General features: G+C 53.3%; 1 protein-coding gene across 1 annotated transcript; it reads left to right on the forward strand.

Moving 5' to 3' along the window:
• Positions 1 to 1,743: 1,743 nt before the first annotated feature.
• CDCP2 (CUB domain containing protein 2) lies at positions 1,744 to 22,218 on the forward strand. The gene is made up of 7 exons (XM_054721127.1): positions 1,744 to 1,822; positions 9,731 to 10,078; positions 12,686 to 13,021; positions 14,034 to 14,387; positions 17,539 to 17,717; positions 20,826 to 21,161; positions 21,571 to 22,218. The coding sequence occupies exons 1-6, from the start codon at positions 1,744 to 1,746 to the stop codon at positions 21,150 to 21,152; spliced, it is 1,623 nt and encodes a 540-aa protein (XP_054577102.1). The 3' UTR covers positions 21,153 to 21,161; positions 21,571 to 22,218.
• The last annotated feature ends 773 nt before the right edge of the window (positions 22,219 to 22,991 follow it).

Consider the following 22,991-nt stretch of genomic DNA (forward strand, 5'->3'; position numbering starts at 1 on the left):
ATCGATGTTTCTCTCTCATCGATGTTTCTAACTCTCTATCCCTCTCCCTTCCTCTCTGTAAAAAGTCAATAAAATATATTAAAAAATAAAATAAGATAAATAAATAAATAAAATGCCCTGAGCTGTCTGGCAGCTAACAATAATCCTATTCAGGTTTGGGGGAAGTGCCTTAGCCGTTTCCAACAGGTAAGTTAAAATGTGGCTCACCCTTGTTGAGCCCCCCAAGCTTCACCAACCTTTTGGTAAAACTCTTGTAATTATTACATGCTGGAATTGGTTCTCGGCATCTGGAGGAGCCCATGGGGGCCGAGTCTCGTTGGCCCACAATGAATGGCAAGCTGCGCATCAACACCCTGAACTGGCTTCTCATCCTGAACCTTTCCACCTGCCAATCAAGCCCGCAGGTAAGCAGATCCCTCAGGCCTGGTGATTCCTGATGCTCTTTGCTGAGCACCTTCCAGGTGGCCTCCCACGCTGGGCTCCCTGGGGACCTCCTGACAAAGGACGGGCCAGGGGCAACACGTGGTCTGGCAGGTGGACATCTGAGTTCCTGTGAGGAATAAAATCATACTTGCTCCTAAGCACGGAGCCAAGCCCTGGCGAAGACTTCCCACACACAAGCTCATCTAAAGGCTCCCAGCAGTCGGAGGCCGGGCCTGGGGAGCTCAGGTGACTTCCCCGGCTCCCACCGCCTGGCAGTGGGTGGGGGAGAGCCAGGACTCAGCCCTGTCTGTCTAACCGGGGCCCAGGCTCCTCACTGGGAGGCGGGAATGTGCCCCCTTTACCCCAGATGCCCCGTGCCTGGTGCAGGCTCTGAGCAGAGGAGCTTAGGAAATGTGTGTTGGGCTGAACGGAACCAAACAGGGCTCCTGGAGGAAATAGCAAGGTCCCGGTTCCTGTGGGACACCGAGCCGTGGAGGGCATTTCTGCAGCCGAGCTCCGAGCACAGGGTCTGGCACATAGGGATGTTCCGGCAAGGTCTGTGGATCAATAAAGGAGTGAACACTTAATATTCTTGGCCAGAATTTACACTGTGGTCCCGACCGCGTTAGGAGCGGCACAATATGATTATCCCCGTGTGTTCTTCCTGCTGCGTTCCTCCGTGAAGACGTTTCCCTCGTCAGCTGTCCACTCCCACCTCCTTCGCTCTCCCTCTGAGCTCATCTAAGCGTGTCCGAAGGGTGCTTGTCCCGTCGTCCCACTAATTAGAGATGCCCTTCAGTTCCCCTGTGAAGGGGAGATAGGGAAAACCTGGAGCAAGCACCCGCTATGTGCTTCCACTTACGTTGTCACGTTTCATTTCCACAACCAGCCTATTGGCAGGGCTGAATGGTCCCACTGGACAGATGAGTAAGACTGAGGCCTAGAGGAATTAGATGATTTGTTCCAGGTCACCCAGCACGTTAGAGGCTGATCTGGGATCGATAGGAGCCTGTCTAGCCCCAGACTCATGCCCCTTCTCCACCACCAAATTCCCTTCCAGCCCCAGCCGGCTTCCCTGCCCCACGCAGGCGGCCAGTGCAGATCTCAGAACGTGTAAACCGGGCGACACTAGATCCGTCACCTTAGGGTGGAGTGAAGGAAGCACCTGGGGATCAGGTGACTAATTTGAGGCGCCGATGAATTATTCACACCACCATTAACTCGAAGGCCCTTTCGGTCTCACCTCACTTTCCCCGGCTCCAGACCCTCTGCTCCTGGCCCGCCCGGCCTGCAGACTCGCGGGGGGTCCCAGGTGGGGAGATGCTGGCCGAGCTGGGGTCCTGTCTGCTGCTGGCAGTGGCTCTGCTGGGCCCAGGCCCGAGGGCCCAAGCCATGAAAGGTAGGAGCTCCTGGCGACAAGCAGGGATGGGGAGGAGGGGAGAGGCGTGGGCAGGCAGCAGCGGGGGTCCCGGGAGGTTTCTGTGTGGGAGGCCAGAAAGCAGGAGGGCCCGTTGGGAAGTTGGCTGAGTTGGGGGTGTATTCGCTTCTGAGATGGGGGAAGAGAGAATTTACTGAGCGCCTGCTCTGTGCTGGATGCTTTACATTTATGATTGCATTTAATCTTCACAACAGACTTCAAGGTGGGTATTAGTCCCCCGTTTTACAGGCGAAAAAACCTGAGGGTGAGAGAGGTTACGTAGCCTGTCCAAGGCCGCACGCTGCCAAGGCAAAGGGAATGGCTCGGAGAACGACTGCAGGTTTGTTGCTGGAAGGAGTCTTCGTTCCGCCCCTGAGAGCCTGCTGTCCTTCCCCTGCCGACCAAGCGAAATCAAAGTTCCTATGGCAGCCGGCTCCCTGCAGCGTGGCTCCGGTTTCCACATAATTTCCAGCCTCGGTGCCTGCGGCCCAGGGTCACACCCCTTCCGGAGATGCTTCGCCCGCGGCTCTCACCCTCGGCTCCGCTGCCGGAGGGTCCCTTTGTCTCTTCCACCCTGGAACATCTGGCTCATCCGTCAGACCAAGGTCCAACCCACCTCCTCCAGGAGCCTTGCCAGGTCCCTTCCTTCTCCTCAGACGCTCCCTCCTTCGAGCTCCCAGAGCCCTCGGCCAGCACCCCGGCCCCCGGCCGCATGGCGCTGCCGTAGCCCTTCGAGTGCTGTGTGGGTGTCTGGGAAGTGAAGGTGATATCATTTCACCATCGAGGGGCAGGCATGCAGTTGGGGCTCAGCAAACCACCGCTGGAGCCTCCTTTTCCTGCAGGCTCACAGGGATGGGGAGGGGTGGGGGGGGTGGGGTAGGAGGACGCAGGAAGGAAACATAACTTCCCGGTCACCTAGTTGGTGGCACAGAGGGGCTGGGCACCAGGTGTCTCACCTCATGCCTGGGTAGCGGGAGGAGCTAGCTGTCCCCATTTTCCAGTACCCAGGCTTTGGTGGCCTTGGGTGACCTTGAGGGTCAGGGTGCCTGGCTGAGTCACTCGCGGTGGTGCCAGGGCCTCCTGGCCATAGAAGTCCTGCTTCGACTCTGTCACGGCTTTTCCTGTCCTGTGGGGTGGCTGGGGAAGGACAAGGACAGCTACTGGCCAGACTGCCTCTGTCCCCCGCCGTAAAGGCAGGAAGCAGGCACCGTTCCCGCCCTGGCCTGACCCCGCGGCCAGGCGGGGAGCTGGTGATGTGAGCTGGTGTACACACTGCAGCCCTGCGTGGCTTTATGCCATCACTGCTTGCAGCAGCCCAGCAAGGGAGGTGTCGTTCTCCCCATTTTACAGACACACGACTGAGGCTCAGAAGTGATGGTGGGTCTGAGCCTTTGCTCGTGCCATTCCCTCTCTCCAAACCTTCCCAACAAACATACCGTCTCGTTTTTCCTAGTCCAACTCAAATACCACCTCCTCTGTGAATCTTGTCCCTCCTCTAATAGTGCTGGCCCCAGCAAGGCTGGCCTCCCTGCCCCTGGGCCCCAGAGCCCCGGTGTGGCCAGAGCACAATCACGCTGCAGGACTTTGTCTCCTTTGCTTGGCTTTCCTCCCTCCCATTCCCCACCTCCCCACTGTGAGCTCCAGGGAGGGGCCCATTCTGCATCAGCACAGTCCTGGGACAGGGCACATGCTCCGTGAGGGTGTCTTCTCTTACAGGAACTTTGCTTAAGGGTATTCCTTTTTATTAAAAAAAAAAAGTCTTATTGATTTGAGAGAAATCCAGGACTGCTGGCTCCCAACTGCTCGCCTGCCTGCCTTCCTGATTGCCCCTAACCGCTTCTGCCTGCCAGCTTGATCACCCCCTAACCACTCCCCTGCCAGCCTGATTAATGTCTAACTACTCAGAGGGAAAGAGAAACATCTTAAACGGATCGGCTGCCTCCTGCTTGCCCCCTATCAGGGAATGAGCCCGCAACCAGAGCATGTGCCCTGACTGGGAATCGAACTGGTGACCTCTTGATGCAGTGGTCGGCAAACTCATTAGTCCACAGGGCCAAATATCAACAGTACAACGATTGAAATTTCTTTTTGAGAGCCACATTTTTTAAACTTAAACTTCTTCTAACGCCACTTCTTCAAAATAGACGCGCCCAGGCCTTGGTATTTTGTGGAAGAGCCATACTCAAGGGGCCAAAGAGCCGCATGTGGCTCGCGAGCCGCAGTTTGCCGACCACGGTCTTGATGCATGGGACCGATGCTCAACCAACGGAGCCACACTGGCTGGGCTTAGTGGAATTATTCACGATGGTTTTGATGGCAAGTGACAAACCCAACCTGAATGAGTTGAAGCAAAAAGAGGAATGCACTGGCTCTGTAATGAGGGAGGCAGGAGTGTAACTTAGCTGGACTCAGGGATGCCTTCAGCCAGGACATCTTGGCTTCAAGGTCATTTCCACTTTTCACATGGTTCTCGCCACCTGCTGACAAGCTTTCTCAATGGGCCCTGCGCATGGTCCCGCCCAGGGCTCTCACTCCCAGCCCAGGGGCCAGGGAGGACAGGTTCTCCTCCAGGTGTTTGCAGCAGGACTCTGGCCTGACCTAGACCACAGGTACCTTGCAGCCAGTCACTGCGGTGGTGGTGGGAGCCCCAGGATTGCCCGGCTGGCTCATGTGTCTACCCTTATAGCAGGAGTGTTACCACATGGAGGCAGGGGAGCCAGTGTCTAAAAGAGGGGGCGTGCTGTTGCAAGAGATGGAGAAATGGGCTTTGGGCAGACCAAAGCAATAGATGACAGCTACAGCAAGTAACTTCCCTTTCTGGGCCTCAGTTTTCGCATCTGTAAAATGGAGTCAGTAACACCTGCTTTGTCTACTTTATGGGGCTATTGTGAGGATGCTATAAGATCATTCACTCATTCTTTCAGCAAATATGTATTGGGCATCTGCTTTATGCCAGGTACTATTCTAGGTGCTTGGGATACAGCAGAGAACAAAACGCAAAAAAAGTCCTGCTCTCAGAGAGCTTACCTTTTTGTGGAGAGAGACTAGTAATGAACCAAACAAGTCAAATAGACAGTGTGCACTGGATGGTGGCGAGAGCTATGGAGAAAGATGTAGCAGCAAAGGTAGAGAAAGAGTATAGGGACGGGAGGGTTACATTGGTTGGGGAAAGCCTCACTGAGAAGGTGACCAAGAATGTGCTGGTTATTTTTTTTTTTTTACCTTTAATTACAAAAAATTTCAAACATACACAAAGTAGAGGAAAATAACATAATGTATCTCTATGTCTCCAACAACCACCTTCAACAATTACCAACATTCTGCCTGTCTTGTTTCTTTATCCTACCCCACCTCCATTTTTTGGGGGGTCTGGACAAATTTAAGGCCAATCTCAGATATATTATTTCACCATAAATATTTCAGAATATATCTTAACAGAGAAAGATATATATACTGACATCTCCCCCGGGATTGACTTTTTTTTTTAAATACTAGTATATTTTTATTGAGTTCAGAGAGGAAAGGAAAGGGAGAGATAGAAACAGCAATGATGAGAGAGAATCATTGATTGGCTGCCTCCTGCACACCCCCTGCTGGGGATCAAGCCTGCAACCTGGGCATGTTCCCTTAAGCGGAATTGAACCTGGGACCCTTCAGTCCGAAGGCTGATGCTCTATCCACTGAGCCAAACCGGCTGGGCTGACTTTTTTTTTAGATTCCACATGTAAGTGATATGCAATATTTGTCTTTGTCTTATTTAATTTAGTAGAATGTCCTCAAGGTCCATCCATGTCACAAATGAAAGAATGGCCTTCTTTTATTTTTATTTTTAAAAAATATTGATTTCAGAGAGGAAGAGAGAAGGAGAGAAAGATAGAAACATTAATGATGAGAGAGAATCATTGATCGGTTGCCTCCTGCACACCCCACACTGGGCATGTGCCCTGACCGGGAATCAAACCGTGACCTCCTGGTTCATAGGTCAGTGCTCAACCACTGAGCCACACGGGCCAGGCTAAAATGGCCTTCTTTTAATTCCACTGTGTGTATATATATTTACATATTACATCTTCTTCATCCATTCATCTATTGATGGACACTTACGTTGTTTCCATATCTTGGCTGTCATAAATGCTGGAATGAATCTAGGAGTGCAGACAACTCCTCAATACCCCGTTTTTATTGCCTTTGGACATACACCCAGAGTGGACTGGTGGGTCATAGGGTGGTTCTAAGTTTAACTTTCTGAGGAACCGCCATACTGTTTCCATGATGGCCGCACCATTTACATTTCCAACCACGGGGCACGGGTTCCCTTCTCTCCACTTCCTCGCCGTCACTTGCTACCTCTTGTCTTTTTGATGATGTCCATTTTGATAGGTGTGAGGTGATATCTCACTGTGGTTTGGTTTGCATTTCCCTGAAGGTTTGTGATGTGGAGTACCTTTCCATGTACCTGTTGGCCATTTGTATGTCTTCTTTGGAAAATGTCTGTTCAGTTTCTCTGCCTACTTTTAAAATCAGACTATGTGTTTTGTTTGTTTTTTTGCTATTGGGTTGTATGAATTCTTTATATATTGTGGATATTCAACCCTTATCAGATGTATGATTTACAAATATTTTCACTGATTCCATAGGTTGCCTTTTCATCTTGCCAATAAAAGTAACTTTTTTGATTATAAAAATTTTCAAATATATAGCAAAGTTGAAAGAATTTTACAGGGAATACCTATTTACCCATCCTCATTTACCTTTTTAGTCAGGGATTAGAACAGACATCAAAGATGATTATTTCATTAAGGATTACAAAATCACATTTTCCTAACGTGGTTATCCTTTCTGCAGTCAACTATAAATAACAGTGTCCCTTCATCGGCTGTTTGGTTATCCCAAAATACAGTCCACAACAGGAAAGGCCAAGTAGATGCTTAATTCTTTCTCTAAATATTAATTTTAAAATAATGAGTTTATGCCCCAGCAACCACTAAAGGAAATCAGTGAGTTTCTTTTTTATTTCTTTAGAGTTGCATTGTGAACTCATGAATGTTTATGTATTTAATGTGTTTCAATCCACTGCAATCATTATTCTCTTTTGATGCTCAAATTGTACCCTGTTCAGCCAGTGGAGCCCTGCAGGTAGGCATCTCTTGACACAATCCCAGCAGTCTTCGGAAGCTTCTTTGCTTTCTGGTGTGACAAGATGTCCCAAGTGTATTTTGTATATTTCCTGTCCTGGAGTCATTGGTTCTCTAAGGAGCTCTGGTTCATTCTAGTTGAACATAATAACCCTAATCTATGGCAGAGAGTGCAAAATATTATTGTAGCATTGTTTCTTTTAGGCCTTTTTAGTGAACAGAACTTGAAAATGACTTTTTAGAAATAAAAAAATCTAAAAAGAAGTAAAAAAATCTTAAATTCATACTTATGTTTTTAATTCAAATGAAGAATCACAGGGTTTTACTTAATTTTTATATTTGTATCACTATCACACTGAAACCTTCATTGCTATCGACATCAGCATACTTGCTCTATTTCAATATATAAAATACAGTGTCAGTATTTACTATTATTCCAAATAGTCAGTCTGCTAAATATACTTTATGATTTCTTTGTGGTTTTGTTCTTGGATCTACTCCACCAGGAATGTACAGTCAAAATAGTCTTTCAAAGTCATGTGGAAATCATTTTTCTCCATGTGACTGTGCCTTCAACTAGATATATAGTTAAGTTTTTCGGTTTGGGATATTTAAGGGTTACTTAAATATTTTTTTATAATTTAAAAATTATATGAACATTATTCATAATTATATAGTCAAAATGATAGAACAACTTGCATGTAAAGAGTTCCAGCAGTCATGCCTGTTTCCTCCTTCCCCTGACAGAGAATAATTAATTTCCTTCCATTGTTTTCTTTTTAAAACTATAAGCAAATATCCCATCTAATAAAATAGTAATATGCAAATTTACCATCACTCCGCTATACCCACGGGCCACGCCCATCAGCCAATCAGGAGCAAGTATGCAAATTAACCCAACCAAGATGGCTGCGGCCATGGAGAGAGTAGGAGGGAGGCTTGGGTTTCCCCAGCAATGGAGGAAGCCAAGCTTTCCGCATACCCTGGCTGGCCCAGGCCTCCACTTAAGGCTACAAAGTTTCAATTATAGAAGATAAATAAATCCCAACAAAAATGGCGGCAGCCACAGAGCTGGAGAGAGCAGGAGGCTAGGGTTGTCCCTAGCAATGGAGGAAGCCAAGCTTCTGCAGCCCTGGCCTGCTTTGGCCTCCGCTTAAGGCTACAAAGTTTCAATTGTAGAAGATAAATAAATCCCAGATACCAGGGCCTCTGCTTGGGTTGCCAGGCGGGGGGGGGGGGGGGGTGGGAGGGGGGGCGTGGCTGGCCTGCAAACCACCACAGGCCCCTCACCCAGGCCTCCCCATGCCCCAAGGGAACCCCCACCCTGATCCGGGACACCCTTCAGGGCAAACCAGTTGGCCCCCACCCGTGCACCAGGCCTCTATCCTATCTAATAAAAGAGTAATATGCAGATTGACCATCACTCCAACACACAACATGGCTGCTCCCATGTGGTCAAAGATCCTGCCCCCATGTGGACACAACATGGCCACCACAAGATGGCCAGCAGGGGAGGGCAGTTGGGAGGGACCAGGCCTGCAAGGGAGGGCAGTTGGGGGTGATAAAGCCTGCAGGGGAGGGCAGTTAGAGGTGACCAGGCCTGCAGAGGAGAGAAGTTGGGGGCAAACAGGCTGGCAGGGGAGTAGTTAGACATTAATCAGGCTGGCAGGGGAGTGGTTAGGGGGTGATCAAGCTGGCAGGCAGAAGCGGTTAGGGGCAATCAGGAAGGCAGGCAGGCGAGCAGTTGGGAGCCAGCAGTCCTGGATTGTGAGAGGGATGTCTGACTGCCCATTTAAATGGGCAGTCGGACATCCCTCAAGGAGTCCCAGATTGGAGAGGGTGCAGGCTGGGCTGAGGGACACCCCCACCCATGCACGAATTTCATGCACCCAGCCTCTAGTGTACATATAAGAATATGCTTTTGCTCAGACCAGGGTGCTCAGTGGTTAGAGCGTGGGCCTGTGCACCAGATTGTCTCAGGGTCAATTCCTGGTCAAAGGCATGTACCTGGGTTGCAGGTCTAATCCCCGCCCCAGGTCAGGGCCTGTGTGTGAGACAACCAATCGATAACCAATCGATGTGTCTCTGCCACATCAATGTTTCTCTCTCTCTCTCTCTCTCTCTCTCTCTCTCTCTCCCTCCCCCCATCCCCCTTCCACTCTCTCTAAAAATCAATGGAAAAAATATCCTCACTCCTTGGGTGAGGATTTTAAAAAAAGAATATACTTTATAACATTATAATAGGCTGTGCACATTTTCATATAGGGTGAGGGTGAGGGATTATTATTTCTTTAAATTTTTAAATTCCCTCCTGCACATGTCCAGGGCTTGGCATATGGCCCTATTTTATCTAAAATTATTGGCTCACCCTGACACCGTCTCCTTTCCCTGCCTTTTCTCCATAGCACTTAGTGGTATAACTATTTAATATACTCTATGTTTTACTTATTATGTTTGTTGTCTGTCTTCCCCACCAAATGTAAACTCCGTGAAGGCAGGAATTTCATCTCTTTTGTTCTTGCTATAACCCCAGCAACTAGAACAACGCCTAGCACTCAAATAATATTTCTTGAATGAATAAAATAATGCTTTATACATACTTGAATAAGTAAATAAATGAACAACTACATGAATAAATGAATTAACTTAGGACCATGCCCTCGTGCTCCTTCATCCCACCCCGATAACCCAGCAGCTGGGCCCACTACCCAAGACCCCAGTGCTGACTCTGAGCCATTCTCCCCTCTTGCCCCAGGTGTCAAATGTGGGGGGGTGCTCTCAGCACCTTCTGGAAACTTCTCCAGCCCCAACTTCCCCGGACTCTACCCCTACAACACGGAGTGCAGCTGGCTGATCGTGGTGGCCGAGGGCTCCTCCGTACTTCTCACCTTCCACGCCTTCGACCTGGAATTCCACGACACCTGCGGCTTCGACTTCCTGGAGATCTACAACGGGGCCGCGGGAGAGCAGGGCAACCTGCTGGGGCGGTTCTGCGGCCAGGTGCCCCCGCCACCCTTCACCTCCTCCTGGCACATCATGTCTGTCATCTTCCACTCAGACAAGCACGTGGCCAGCCGCGGCTTCTCCGCAGGCTACCAGAAAGGCAAGGGGGCCTTGGCAGTGCAGAGGGAGGGCCTGGGGTGGGGGTCGGGGGAGGCTTCCAGGAGCTCAGCATCTGGGCGGGGAGGCTGCTCCGGAACCCGGATGACCCGGCTCTCGTGGCTCATGGGGCAAAGGGAGGCTGCTGCGGGTTCCCATCTTCATGTTCCTGGGAGCCCGGAGGTCTCACTGTGCTCAGGACGAGGCCTCGCGTGCTCGTCCGTTCTTATCCTTCTTATCCCTGCCCTGGCATCGGGCACAGGAGGGCGCCGTGCTATCACTGCTGCGGGCCCCTCTGTGGCATCCATTGCTTCACGTGCACGTGACCCACCCACCCCCAAGGTTCTCTGACGGAGGGGCACAGGGTCTGTATGGACCTGGCGCGCTCTCCCTCCCAAAGCCTTTCCCAACTCGCCTCTCCTACTAGTATCTGGGGTCCCGACCCCTCCCTCCTTCCACCAGGATGGCAGCTGCCCCCAGTCCCCGAGGGAGGCAGAGGCCTGGCTCTCCTTGCCGCTCCCCCTGACTCATCGGCCCTGCCCTAGGCTCCTCTGCACAAACTCACCCCTGCCTCCTCCCAAGGCCAAAGCCAAGGCCTTCTTCGTGGGAGCTGGAGTGCTAGGCCGCCCTCGGCAGTGGGGGCGGGGCTCAGGTGGGCCCCAGCTCTCTCTGGCTTCAGAGGCAGAGAACTGTAGGTGCTAAAACACAAGAAATCACAGGCTGATTTAACAGCAGTTTTGGAACCTTAGACCCTTAGATTTTTAGAATGTTTAGATATCAAGGTCATAGTACCATGGGCAGTGTGCTCCAGCCTTCTTTAAAGCAGCAGCACCCTCTTATCAGATGGAATCTTCTGTTAATCCCTGATAGAGGCGAGATAAAGGCGGCATTTTAGTGTGTGCATTTATTTTGTAAGCTCCTGTTTCTAACATTTACTTACTATAAGCCAGTCACCGAAGACGTAAGTCAATAAGTGTGGCCTCCAATGAGTTAAATTTTTACATGTAAGACGTAACTGTGGACTCTGCCTTCCACAGCATTAAAACATGGTTTGAATACAGCATAAGGATGAAATTCGCACCAGATGCCTGCAGATAGATGCTCCCTATCGGGGCCACTGGGGAGCCCCGGAGCACAAGTGCAAAGAGTCTCCCAGGGTGTTAGCCTTGGAAGGGATCCGAGATTGTCAGACCCGCCCTCTCATTTCACAAACGATACATCTGAGACCAGAGAGACGTCCCAAGGTCACACAGCTCAGAAGTGAAGTCCTTAGCTGCCCAGCACAGAACTCGGTCCACACAGCCCTGGGGCGAGATTCTGGAGTCCCAGGAAATACATCCGAGTGTGCCTTCCCAGCTGGTGGCCCCCAGCTAGTCCCAGCATTCATCATCAACCACCTCCTGGTTGTATTGGTCACAATACATCTTCTCAGGCTCTGCATGAATCTGAGCCCAGTCGATCAGGCTGGGCAGGTCTTAGGATTTCTAATATTCCTCTGAGGCTCAGAGAGGCTGAGTGACTTGCCCAGGGTCACACAGCTAATATGAGGCAGAGTTGGGAGGACACCTGTCTTCAGACTTCAAGCCTCTCTCTACTTCATCAGATCCTCTCTCTAAGCCTCCGTTTCCTCACCTGTTAGGGAGGTTTAATAGCATTTCCGAACTCAGGCACCTCAGCCTCTGTACCCCACTGGCCTGGCCGGAGGGGACAGTGAACATCACAAGGTCATGTGCACAGGCTCTGCCGTTAGTCGGACCCCGTTGTCCACGTTACCAGACCGGTGACCTGCTGTCAGGCCCCTGGCCACGTCCCTTGGGCCTTGCCACTTTAACGACTCCTGCCAACCTCCTCATCTCTCTGCTTGAGGGCTTTTTCTGAAGCTCCGCTGGTCACCTCTACCCCAGCAGCCCTCGGCCTGGATCCCCGGGAGTGGGTGTATGAGAGCCCCACTTCCCTAATCTTAGGTGACATCACCCTGAGCGGTGTGCTTTGCACGGTTCCCCACAGGGCTCCGCAGCTGGCTTGGCAACGCCCTTCAGTGGCCGCCGCCCCTTCCCTTCCCTTTAGTGTCCCTCACCCTCACCGCCCACACAGGGACCCCGCGTTCCCCACATAAACTCACTGTGCTCAAACCCTGTCTCAGAGCCCAGGTGAACCCAAACTCACACAGGTAAGTTACTTAACTTCCTGGGGCTCCATCTTCCTTTTTTTTTTTTTATTATAAATTTCTTTATTGATTAAGGTGTTACATATGTGTCCTTATTCCCCCATTACCCCCCATCCCCTCCACTCATGCCCTCATCCCCCTGTTGTCTGTGCCCATTGGTCAGGCTTACATGCATGCGTACAAGTCCTTTGGTTGATCTTCCACCTTCTTGACTGTAAGATGGGAAACTAACCCTAACCCCCGCACCCCCCCATAGCATAGGGTTATGGTGACGTTTACAAAGGTGGTGCGGGCGCTAAGGCCCGGCCTGTGCCTGCCACTTGGCAAGTGCCCAGTGGATGGGGTGCCCAGGCCTGTGGGAGTGGCATGTTGGGGGTGTTGGGTCCCCTTGGGAGGGGATCCACGGGGAAGGAGAACGGTTGGTTCAACCGGGCTCGCTTGCAGATGCGTGTGGTGGCGTCCTGACGGGCCTGTCGGGGGTCCTCACCAGCCCCGAGTACCCCAACAACTACCCCAACAACGTGGAGTGCCGCTGGGTGATCCGGGCCGCCGGCCCCGCCACCGTCAAGCTGGTGTTCGTGGACTTCCAGGTGGAGGGCAGTGCGGAGTGCACCTATGACTACGTGGCTGTGCTGGGGGCGCCCGGCCCCGCCCGTGGGCACCACTACTGTGGCGGCTCCAGGCCCCCCACCCTGGTGTCGCGGGGCTACGAGCTGCAGGTGGTCTTCAAGTCCGACTTCAACATCGGCGGCCGGGGCTTCAAGGCCTACTACTTCTCAGGTAGGAGGGCCTGGCGGCACAGCCCAGACTCCGGTGCGTGCTGGGCCCCCGCCTCCCCGCATGCGTGTCGGGGGAGAGGGCACACGTCCCTGCCTCTGGGCTTTGTGCTTTCTGCCCTCTCGCTGCCTGGAATGCTCTCGCACACCCTTTCCTGCCTGGCCAACACCGAGGCATGAACATGTCACCTCCTCTGTGAAGCCTTCCTGATTCCCCCAGAATCAGCCCCCCTCCCTTAGCTCCTTGCAGAAGTGTTAGCCCTGCTCTAACATACCACTTCTGTGTGTGGTTTGCCTGTCGATCTCCCCTGCCTGACTGGGAGTTCCTATGGGCTTATCTTTGCACCTGCCATGTGGTAGGTATTCAATTAATCATTGGTACGAGTGAATGAATGAATGAACCCTTGGCTGTGCACCATCTATAGGAGGAGATGGAAAAGGAAACAGACCGTGACAGACAGCTCACTGTGACCTATGCTATGTAACAGGAAGAATCATGGAGGGCAGCCTGGAAGAGGAGAGAATTAGGCAGTGCTCTGAAGGAGTTAGCCAGGGGCAGAAGGAAGCGAAGGGTGTTCCAAGCAGAGGGATCTGCATGTGCAAAGGCTTGGAGGACAGAGAGGGCTCACTGTGCTTGCAGTACTAGCTGTTTGTGAGGCTGGAAGGTGGGGTGGGTGAGGGGCAGTGAGAAAAGGGGAAGGTCCGGTCATGAACCACATTGTCACGTCCAAGTTTGGACTCCACGCTGAGGACAGGTATTAGGGCCTGTGTTTGAATTCCTAACAGAGCCAACACTCATGAAGGCGGGCATCAATAGGAATGAGAGTCCTGGCTCTCAGCTAGCCTCAGGCTAACACAGGCTTTGGGATCGACTGCCTGGTTTCCTGGCCATGGTGCCCACAATCTGCCAGGGTGCTGCTGTGACCACTATAAGTGACTGTTGCTCACCCTGTGGCTGCAGAAAGCGACAGTCTCCATCCTTCTCACCATTGCTCCTTCCACCCCCACCTCCCCAGGGGAATGCCAGGAGGTGTACACGGCCGTGCGGGGCAACTTCTCCAGCCCACAGTACCCCAGCTCCTACCCCAACAACGTCCGGTGCCACTGGACCATCCGCCTGCCTCCTGGCTACCGGGTCAAGGTGTTCTTCTTGGACTTGGAACTGGAAGGGCCCAACAGCCTGACCAAGACCTGTGACTTCGACCATCTGGCAGCCTTCGATGGGGCCAGCGAGGAGGCGCCCCTGCTGGGGAGCTGGTGTGGCCGCCACCTGCCGCCGCCAGTCACCTCGAGCCGCAACCAGCTCCTGCTTCTGCTCCACGCAGACCGCAGCACCGCCCGCAGGGGCTTCTCTGTGGCCTACATTGGAGGTCAGTGGGGGTGCAGGGGACGGGGGTGCTGGAAGGGAAGGCGAGGCTGGGGTCCCAGGTCTTCGCAGCCTCCTTCCTCCATCCCACGAACTGGCTTCCCTGTCCTCTTCCCGGGCCCCCCACCGCCGACGCCCCCTCTGGGACCTTTGAGCCTGCACCAGTGTGGCCCGTGCGGATTCCCACTATTACAGGGACCTACTCTTCCAGCTTCCAACTCTGCAGTCCCTCCTCCCTTCTCATCTGGCTCTTCCCTCCATGAGCCTCTGGCCTCTCTTGATCTCGATCCTCTAGCCCAGTGGTCGGCAAACTCATTAGTCAACAGAGCCAACTATCAACAGTACAACGACTGAAATGTCTTTGGAGAGCCAACTTTTTAAAACTTAAACTATATAGGTAGGTACATTGTTATTAACTTAATTAGGGTACTCCTAAGCTGGCCTTTGCTAAAAACTCAAGGGGCCAAAGAGCCGCATGTGGCTCGCGAGCCGCAGTTTGCTGACCACGGCTCTATCCAGAGGTAATATAAAATATGGTAATATTATTTATGGTAAACAATTGGTGTAACCACATAGAAGCCGACGAGCCTTGCTTGTGTCAGAAGTCCTGAGTGACTGTGGCTTGAACAAATGGCTTTTGTTTTCATCACATAACAAGTCTGGAGTTAGGCAGCTTCTGTGTTGGTTCAGGGACTCAACCTGTCCCAGCTTCTCTGGAGCCTCTTGGCCTCATTTCTGCAAAATGGCTGCCACAGCTCCAGGCATCACATCCATGTTCAAGGCTGCAAGAGGGTAGGAGAGGTGCCGGCCACAAATGTCCTTTTATCAGGAAAGCAAAATCATTCTCAGAAGCCGCCAAAAGATTTCTTCTTGGTCTCATTGGTTTGAACTTGGTCAGGTGGCCATGCCTAACGGCAGAGGAGGCTGGGAAAGTTGCTACTCAGCTTTTCCAAGCTCCAAAGTGCCCGTGAGATTTGCCAGCTGACAGTGTTCACCATTCCGCCCCTCTTCTCAGCAGGCTTCCCTGGGCCATGGGTCAGAAATGCCTGTGTTCCGGACCCACTTTGCCCTCTGCCGGACCAGGTGGGAGCGCTTTGCTGTGCAGGTGTGGACACGAAGGTGCAGAGAGAGGACAGGACTTCACTGCGGCCGCATGGGCAGAGAGCGGCACAGCCAAGACTAGAACTGGCTCCCCTGCCTCCCTGTGTGGCTGAGCCGGGCCCTGGGGAGGGGGCCCACAGCTGGGCTCAGGCAGACCAGGGTCAACATCCAAATGCTGCCACTCACTGACCATCCGTCTGCATCTGGGATCCTCTGTAAAAGGGGCTGAGGAATGCCCCAGACAGGCAGCCATTAAGATGAAATGCGGTGACACGGGTCATAGAGCCTGGCTCTGAGGGCATCCTTGCTGAAGGTGGATTTCTTTCTCCCGTGTGCCTCAGGCTTGCTCTTCATTAGAAAGATCTTTCCTCTCTCCTCACCTCAGGTGCGAGAGGGGTTGGCGGAAGGAAACAGCCGAGCTGCAGCCGCTAGTGGCCTAGTGGCGGGGAAGTGAGCTGGGCAGACCCACCCTCTCTGGGCCTCAGTCAGCTCCACCCCTAAACTGGGAGAAGGGAACTGTCCTGGGTTAGAGGGATCCCCTTCTCAGATTGTACTCTGGAGAGCCAGGTGCCACGGGCTTTGCCACAGCTAGCTGGCAAGTCGCTCTCTCTCTGGGGGCGCTGGGGGTGAGGGTCTCAGTTTTCCCACCTGTAAAATGAGGACATTGGCTGAAGGACCTTTAAAGTCCCTTTCGGCTCTGGCCTGGGTCCTCTCCTAGCTCTGTGAGATCTCGGACAAGCCCCTCCTCCTTCGGGTGCCTCTAGAGACTGAGGGTGGGGCAGCTGTAATCCTGGCTCCCCCATCTCCCACCCCACCCCACCTCCCTCCCGGGTCTGGTGGGAGCCCAGGGTCAGACAGGGGCACTCGTGCTGGGCAAGGCGCCAGCTGTGGCCCAGGCTGCCAGCGGCCTCCGGGCTAGAGGACAGCCCAGCATCCATCAGAGGTGACACACAGTTCAGCGCCACCGAGATCATCGTGGGAGACGGCGGGCCCATAAATCCCCGACTGCCCAGACACCAGAGGCTGAAATATGTCTGAGGCATTTCCCGAAGAGGCGTGGAGAGCTCCAGGCCTCTCCTGCCAGCTCCTTCCCTTTCCTCCCACCAGTCACCCCCTTGCTTTCCCCTACACTCGCCCCAGCAGGCACTGCCACACACACACACACACACACACACACACACACACACACACACACACACACACGTGCTTGCACAGACCCAGCACTTGAGCCGCACCGTCCTGGCCGGGAGGGAGCAGGGGGCCCCAGGGAGGGTGAAGACTCAGGGCCTCTGAATCCTGCAGGCTGGATGGTTAAGATCCCAACTGAACCACAGCAAACAGCTTCACCTCTCAGAGCCTCGCCTCCCAGAACTGTAGGGAGGGGGGTTTAGTCACATTCACCTCCTGGGGTCGTCAGTCCTCGTGAGGGAGAGTGAGGCTTCTTCAACCACCATTTCCAGCCCCCACACTCTGCTCTGTCATTATTCTTGGCCTGGTTTGCCCTCAGACCACTCAGACACTTAGTGTATTTTACATATTTATTGTCCCCTTGCAGGGCCACAGTGTAAGCTCCAAGCGGGGAGGGATATTTGGCTGGGTTTTCCCCTCCAGTACTGTATCTGTCGTGTTTAGAATAGTGCCTGCACATAGTAGGCCCTCAATAAATATTTGTTAGCCATGAATGAATTGCCTGGCACATGGCGAAGTGATCAGCAAACAGTAGCTTTTATTATGATTAAGAATATGCATTTGTTCATTCAATCAATCAATCAATCAATCAATCATTCATTCAGCATCCACTGCGCTTGCCAAGCCTCGTGGGAGGCTCGGAGGACGCCGAGATGCAGGCATGGCGTCTGATGGGCAGCTCATTGTCTGATGGAGTTACATGGAGTGATGCATCTAGAACTTCCCCATAGGACTGCCTAGAACTTCCCCCTGAGGGCTTTACCTCACAGTTTTCCCATTCACCACCCTTGAGGGGGAGCTTGGGGGGCGGGTGGGAGTCAGACTGCCTGCCCCTAAGGCCTCCAGCTCCTTCCTCCTGTCCCCAGTTGTGCCCATGAACGTGAGCTGCTCCCGCATGGACTTCCAGATCCTGATCTCCACGCAGGCGCTGGCCCCTCTGGGGCGGACCCAGGTCTACCTGGGCAGCCGGCGCTGTGCCGCCCAGGAAGTCGGCGGCACCTTCCGGATCCAGGCCCGCTTCGACACCTGCGGCACTGAATCTCAGGTAGAGGGGCTGGAGAGGGGCGGGCAGGGGTGACCGAGGGGCTCTGACGGCCGCTGAAAGGCACCTGCCATTCCTGAGAATGCAGCTTCTCTTCCTGGCTCTGGTGACTGCACAAGTCTGGGTACAAAGTCCAGCCCCGCTTGGCTTTACCTCAGCAAACTTGCTCAGTGTAGACACAACAAAGAGCTCAAATAAGGGAGACAGAGAAGGGGGGGCTCATCGCACAACCCGCCCCAACCAAAAGCCCCTATTGGAGGCTCCTCCCACAGGCCCTAGGGGCTGAGCCTCCGTGGAGGCCTTCCTGCTGTCGGGGCCACCCAGTCCTCGCCCCTCCACAGGCAGAGCGGTGGGAGCCCTGCCGCCTCGAGCCGCCCCTCCCCCAGCCCCGTGAGCCAATCCTCCCCGGGCTCCACAAAACAAAAGGGCCCTTCAAGTCACAGGATCCACCTCCCTCCAAAGGCAGTGAGGCTTGCAAATGAATTTTTTCTACTATCCTTGTATTTTGGAAACCTTAAACCCAGGCTTGGGCCTCTGAGTCGCTGAGCAGTGCCCCAAGCACCCTGGGTGTCTGCATTCTCGGGGGCAGGCCAGGCGGGGGGAGGGGGAGAAGGAACAGTGGCCTCTCTCAGGGCGACCCCCCAGCCTTGGCATGTGGGGATTTGCCAGATTGGCCTGGCAGAAATCACATGCTTTCCAGCGAACTGTACTCCCCACCCCCAACATTAGCCGAATATACGCCTCCGGCCCCTCCGGCCCCTCCGGCCCCTCCAGCCCACCCCTGCTTCCCCTGCCTCCCAGCAGCCACAGCCTTTGATCTGAGAGAAGGAAGTGGGGGGGGGGAGGGGCGGCGGTAGTGTTGGCTGCTAAGATAATCTGCTCATACCCCAGTCCGTGACCTAAATCCCCCAGGGCTTTCTTTGGGGCAGAACACGTTCCACAGAACCATGAAATGATGAAGACAAGGAATCATAAAACAAGGAATCGGGTAATCTAGGAGGAGGAACTCACAAACAGAGTCTCTGAGTCATGGAACCAGCACCAGAACTTGGGACTTCGGAATCATAGAACCTTGGAGTCGATATCATGGAAACGGAAGCAGAGAAGCTGGGTCGCGCGGGTTCTCAGTGTCATGCTTTTAGGGCTTAGACCAGGAGAAGCAGTCTCCGCACTGAGCGGCGTTCAGGTGCGTGGCTCACAGGCCAGGAGCCACGGCAGCCTTTCTGTGCGTCGCAGAAAACACCGCGGACTTGACTTCATAGCTGCCACATCTCCCCTGGTCTTTCCTTCCGCAGCCATTCCCCGTTGTATGATTTTTTTTCTCCCTCCCTTATGTAGATTCACCTCGGCCCTTTGACTGGTCCCCTTCCCCTCTCAGGTCCTTTTTCTTGCTCCGAGTCCCGATTCTGTTACAAAAATCCAGGACAACATCCTCTTCAGAGGGTGTGGAGGCTGACAGGCCGAGGGCACAAATGCCCAGGCTCCTTGGGGACATGGACTCGGGGCCTTTGGGAAACCCAGAGTTGGGAGGGACCCTCAAGGGCACGAAGTGTCCGGAGATGGGACTTCTCACACTGCTCGCTCTGTCTGAGGCAGCTTTGGTGCTTAGAAGGCGCGTCTGAGGTGCCACCCCTGGGCAGGGGCAGCTGGGCAACCTGAAAGTGTCCGGCGGCTGCAGGTTTAGGGAGGGAGGGCGTGTCGCCCTGCATCACTGCAGCCCCCACCCAGCCCCGCTCCACTGCAGACCACATTGGTCTGCCCATCTAAATACTGCCCCCAGCCCCGCTCAGTGGCTGAGCGTCGACCTATGAACCAGGAGGTTGAGGTTCGATTCCTGGTGGGGGAGGAGGTGCGCGCAGAGGGGGGCGTGCGGAGGCTGCCGATCAGTAATCCTCTCTCATCTTAGATGTTTCTCCTTCTCTCTCTCCCTCTCCCTTCCTCTCTGAAATCAATAAAAATATGTTTAAAAATAAATAAATAGCCGAAATCGGTTTGGCTCAGTGGATAGAGCGTCAGCCTGCAGACTCAAGGGTCCCAGGTTCGATTCCGGTCAAGAGCATGTACCTTGGTTGCAGGCACATCCCCAGTAGGGGCTATGCAGGAGGCAGCTGGTCGATGTTTCTCTCTCATCGATGTTTCTGGCTCTCTATCCCTCTCCCTTCCTCTCTGTGAAAAATCAATAAAATATATTTAAAAAAATAAATAAATAAATAAATAAAAATAAAATAAATAAATAAATACTGCCCCCCAGTCCCCGCCTGAACACCTCACCATCTCAGGGCAGCTTGACTCCTGCCTTCCTCATCCATGGGGGTTGGGAGGGCAACAGTGTGCCAAACCTCACATCTCACTCCTCAATGGCTCTTCCCAGCGTTAAGGTGGTGCCACCCTGGTGACCAGGGACTCCACAGCAGGGACACGTAATTGCTGCAGACATACGTGGGAGAAAGATTCCAGAAGGAAGATCACATAACAGCAGGGACAGAGCTTCCACCTGGGAGGCAGGAGCCTTGGTTTCCGGACCCAGCTCCGGGTGCTATTGCCTTTGCCAGGCCTCAGTACTCACATCTGTAAATTGCCGAGGAAGGGAGATTAAACTCTCTGGTCCCATGTTCTGATTAAGGATCGGGCAGATCTGGGTGAGAATATGTTCCCTGTCACTTGTGTGCTGTGCGACTACAGACAAGGGGTTTGACCTCTGGGCCTCAGTTTCCTCATCTGTAAAGTGGGGATATTAATGGTACCAATAAGAGAGGGTTGTGAGAATTAAATGAGAGAATGCCCTTAGGATACAAAGCCTGGAACATGGCAGATGTCCCCGTGGTTACTGTCACTATCTGTCATAGACCTGCCTCTTTGAAGCCAGAGCAAATATTGGCCCATCCAATCTGATACTGTCCTTCCAGACACCCTCACAGTGAACTTCTACGGGGGGGGGTGAGGGGGGGACGGGACTGAGGCTCCATGCGGGAAGGGAGTCAGTGACCAAGCTGGGACTAGAGCCTGGGCTCCTGGGTTCTGCCCCCTTGGTACCGAGTCCCCACATATCTAGGGGCACAGGGTTCGTTCTGGGCCCCTTCAGGTGTGAGTGACCCCTTGTGACCCACACAGAGAAGGAACAACACTTCAGTGATCGTCAGCACACTGTACATCGACTTCTCGGCCAGCGGGCAGGAGGACATCCACCAGTACGAGGTCCTCTGTGAGCCCCGGCGCAAGGAGGCTTCTGTGCACCTGCTGTCCGGCTCCGACTGGCTGGGGCCCTATGCTGCCACGGCCGAGCACCTGCAGGAAGCACCACCCAGGGACGAGGCGGAGGCACTGCCGGGCCCTGTGGCCCTGGTGGCCCAGGACACCAGTGACATTGTCTTCCTGGGCCTTTGCATCCTGGCTGGAGTCCTCATGGTCATGGCCATCGTGGTCCTGATGCTGCTGTGAGCAGGCAAGGTAGGGGGCTGGCACCTGGCCTCCCCGGGGCGGCGGGGGAACCCTACGACAGGGGCGGGACCGGGCCTCACGACTTGTTGGTGACCACGCGCAGGTCACAGCCCCTCTCTGAGCCTGAGTTTCCTAAGGACCACCCCTCTGCCATGCTTATCTCACAGGGCTGGCAGGAGGCTCAGAGAAGAGCCTGAATGGCTAAGAGCTTTGTGAACTATATAGCATGGCACGCATGTGTATGCAACTGCCGTTGTCAATTTTAAAAATATAAAAGAACTGTGTGTGACTGTCGCTAGAGACATGGTGGATAACGCTGACTGGTCCTGAAACTTGTAAGAGTATTTCACCAACTCGGGGTACAAATAAGGGCATCTCTTATTTTTCCAACTAATCACACATCCCAACCCTCCATTAGCAGGAAGTTCAGCACCCGTGCAGGGGCCTTCACTCTCCTGAACTGACCCAAGAACCCTGAGGACTTCATCTAACGCAGCCCAGTCCTGCCTTCACACTCCACAACACAGAGAGGGAGCGGAAACCCCACCTACCACTCTCGTTTCGGGCCCTGCCACATGGTGTTCCTGCTGAAGACTGACTGTGTGCATCCTGGGGGATGCCTGCCCACCGAGGTGGCGATGCCCTGCTGGGTCAGACCCCGGTATAAACCTGGGCAGACCCACACTGTGCTCCACAGTGAGGCTGGAGGCCAGGGACTGGTGTGTGGTTGACGTTTTTCCTAAAATAGCTTGTGATCCTTGACTGAAACGCTGATTGAAGTCCTGTGAGTCTCTGTCCTCCTCACCCCTGATGTTGAGCTTAGATCACAAACCACCTTTCCCCTGCAGATGAGTCCTCATGGAGCCCTCTGGACCTTCTCCTGCCACTGGACTTCACTCAGAGCTACTCCAGTGTACTCAGAGCTACTCCAGTCCACTCACATTTTTCTAAGTTTCACCACAGGAGCAGGGGCTGGGTCCCTGTGAGAAGACCTGAGGAATTGACACATACCTCCTCAGAGCTCTTCATACCAAGAAGTGGAGTAGTCTTGTTAATGAAAAAGAAATAAAAAATACTTTTATAAGACAACACTTTCCCTTGTTCACCTTTATATTTGCATAATAAACCATTCCATTAAGTCCTTCCACAATAACAGAAATCTCCACGTTTGACCATGCTGACCACTGATCCCAGTTTAAAAAACTGTAGTCCAATTACAATTCCTTCAACAACCCAGCAAACATCCATGGGTTTCCAGCTTTGCGTCTGTTTTGTGACAGGCTCCAGGCACACAATGGTCCACACATCAAGGAAGTCGCTGCTCCAAGGTGCTTATGGTTGGGTAGCAGAGATGGGGAGAGCAGGTGCCTGGGTAGCTTGCAGAGTAAAGAACTAGAGAGAAGAGAGCCATCAACGGAAGAAATGAAGTAAGGGAAAGAGCTGCCTAGACATTAGGAGAACTGGGTTCAAGTTCAAGTTTTTCTTATTAATTGTGTGAGCCTGGGCAAGTCACTCTGATTCTATGAGCCTTGATATCTTCACTTGCAAAATACAGAGAAGATAGCCTGCTGTGAGGATGCAGCAACAGGATGCACTAGGGAGGTCTGTCGGGGTCATGAATGTGACGGCAGGAGAGAGCCTTGATTGCTACCGGGGTATTGGAACAGAGGCCCCTCCCTCAGTCCCTCCCACCCACCTTCTCACTCTCAGCCCCCTCCAGCCGCTGAGCCAAGCTGCGATCACCAGCCTGCATCTGTGAGCACTTCACAAACCACCCGGGTCTCAGTTTCCCTGTCTGGGAAGGACTGGGTACACGCCAGATGCTCTCTGTGGGTGACC

The sequence above is a fragment of the Eptesicus fuscus genome, chromosome 9 (genome assembly GCF_027574615.1).
Source record: "Eptesicus fuscus isolate TK198812 chromosome 9, DD_ASM_mEF_20220401, whole genome shotgun sequence".
NCBI lineage: Eukaryota > Metazoa > Chordata > Mammalia > Chiroptera > Vespertilionidae > Eptesicus > Eptesicus fuscus.

What these genes read in the sequence shown, in the direction of transcription:
- CDCP2 (XM_054721127.1), top strand. Translation starts at nt 1,744, where the DNA reads ATGCTGGCCGAGCTGGGGTCCTGTCTGCTGCTGGCAGTGGCTCTGCTG. An exon ending in GAGGGCCCAAGCCATGAAAG is followed by an intron (nt 1,823 to 9,730) that starts GTAGGAGCTCCT and finishes CTCTTGCCCCAG; the next exon opens with GTGTCAAATGTGGGGGGGTG. An exon ending in CAAGGCCTACTACTTCTCAG is followed by an intron (nt 13,022 to 14,033) that starts GTAGGAGGGCCT and finishes CCACCTCCCCAG; the next exon opens with GGGAATGCCAGGAGGTGTAC.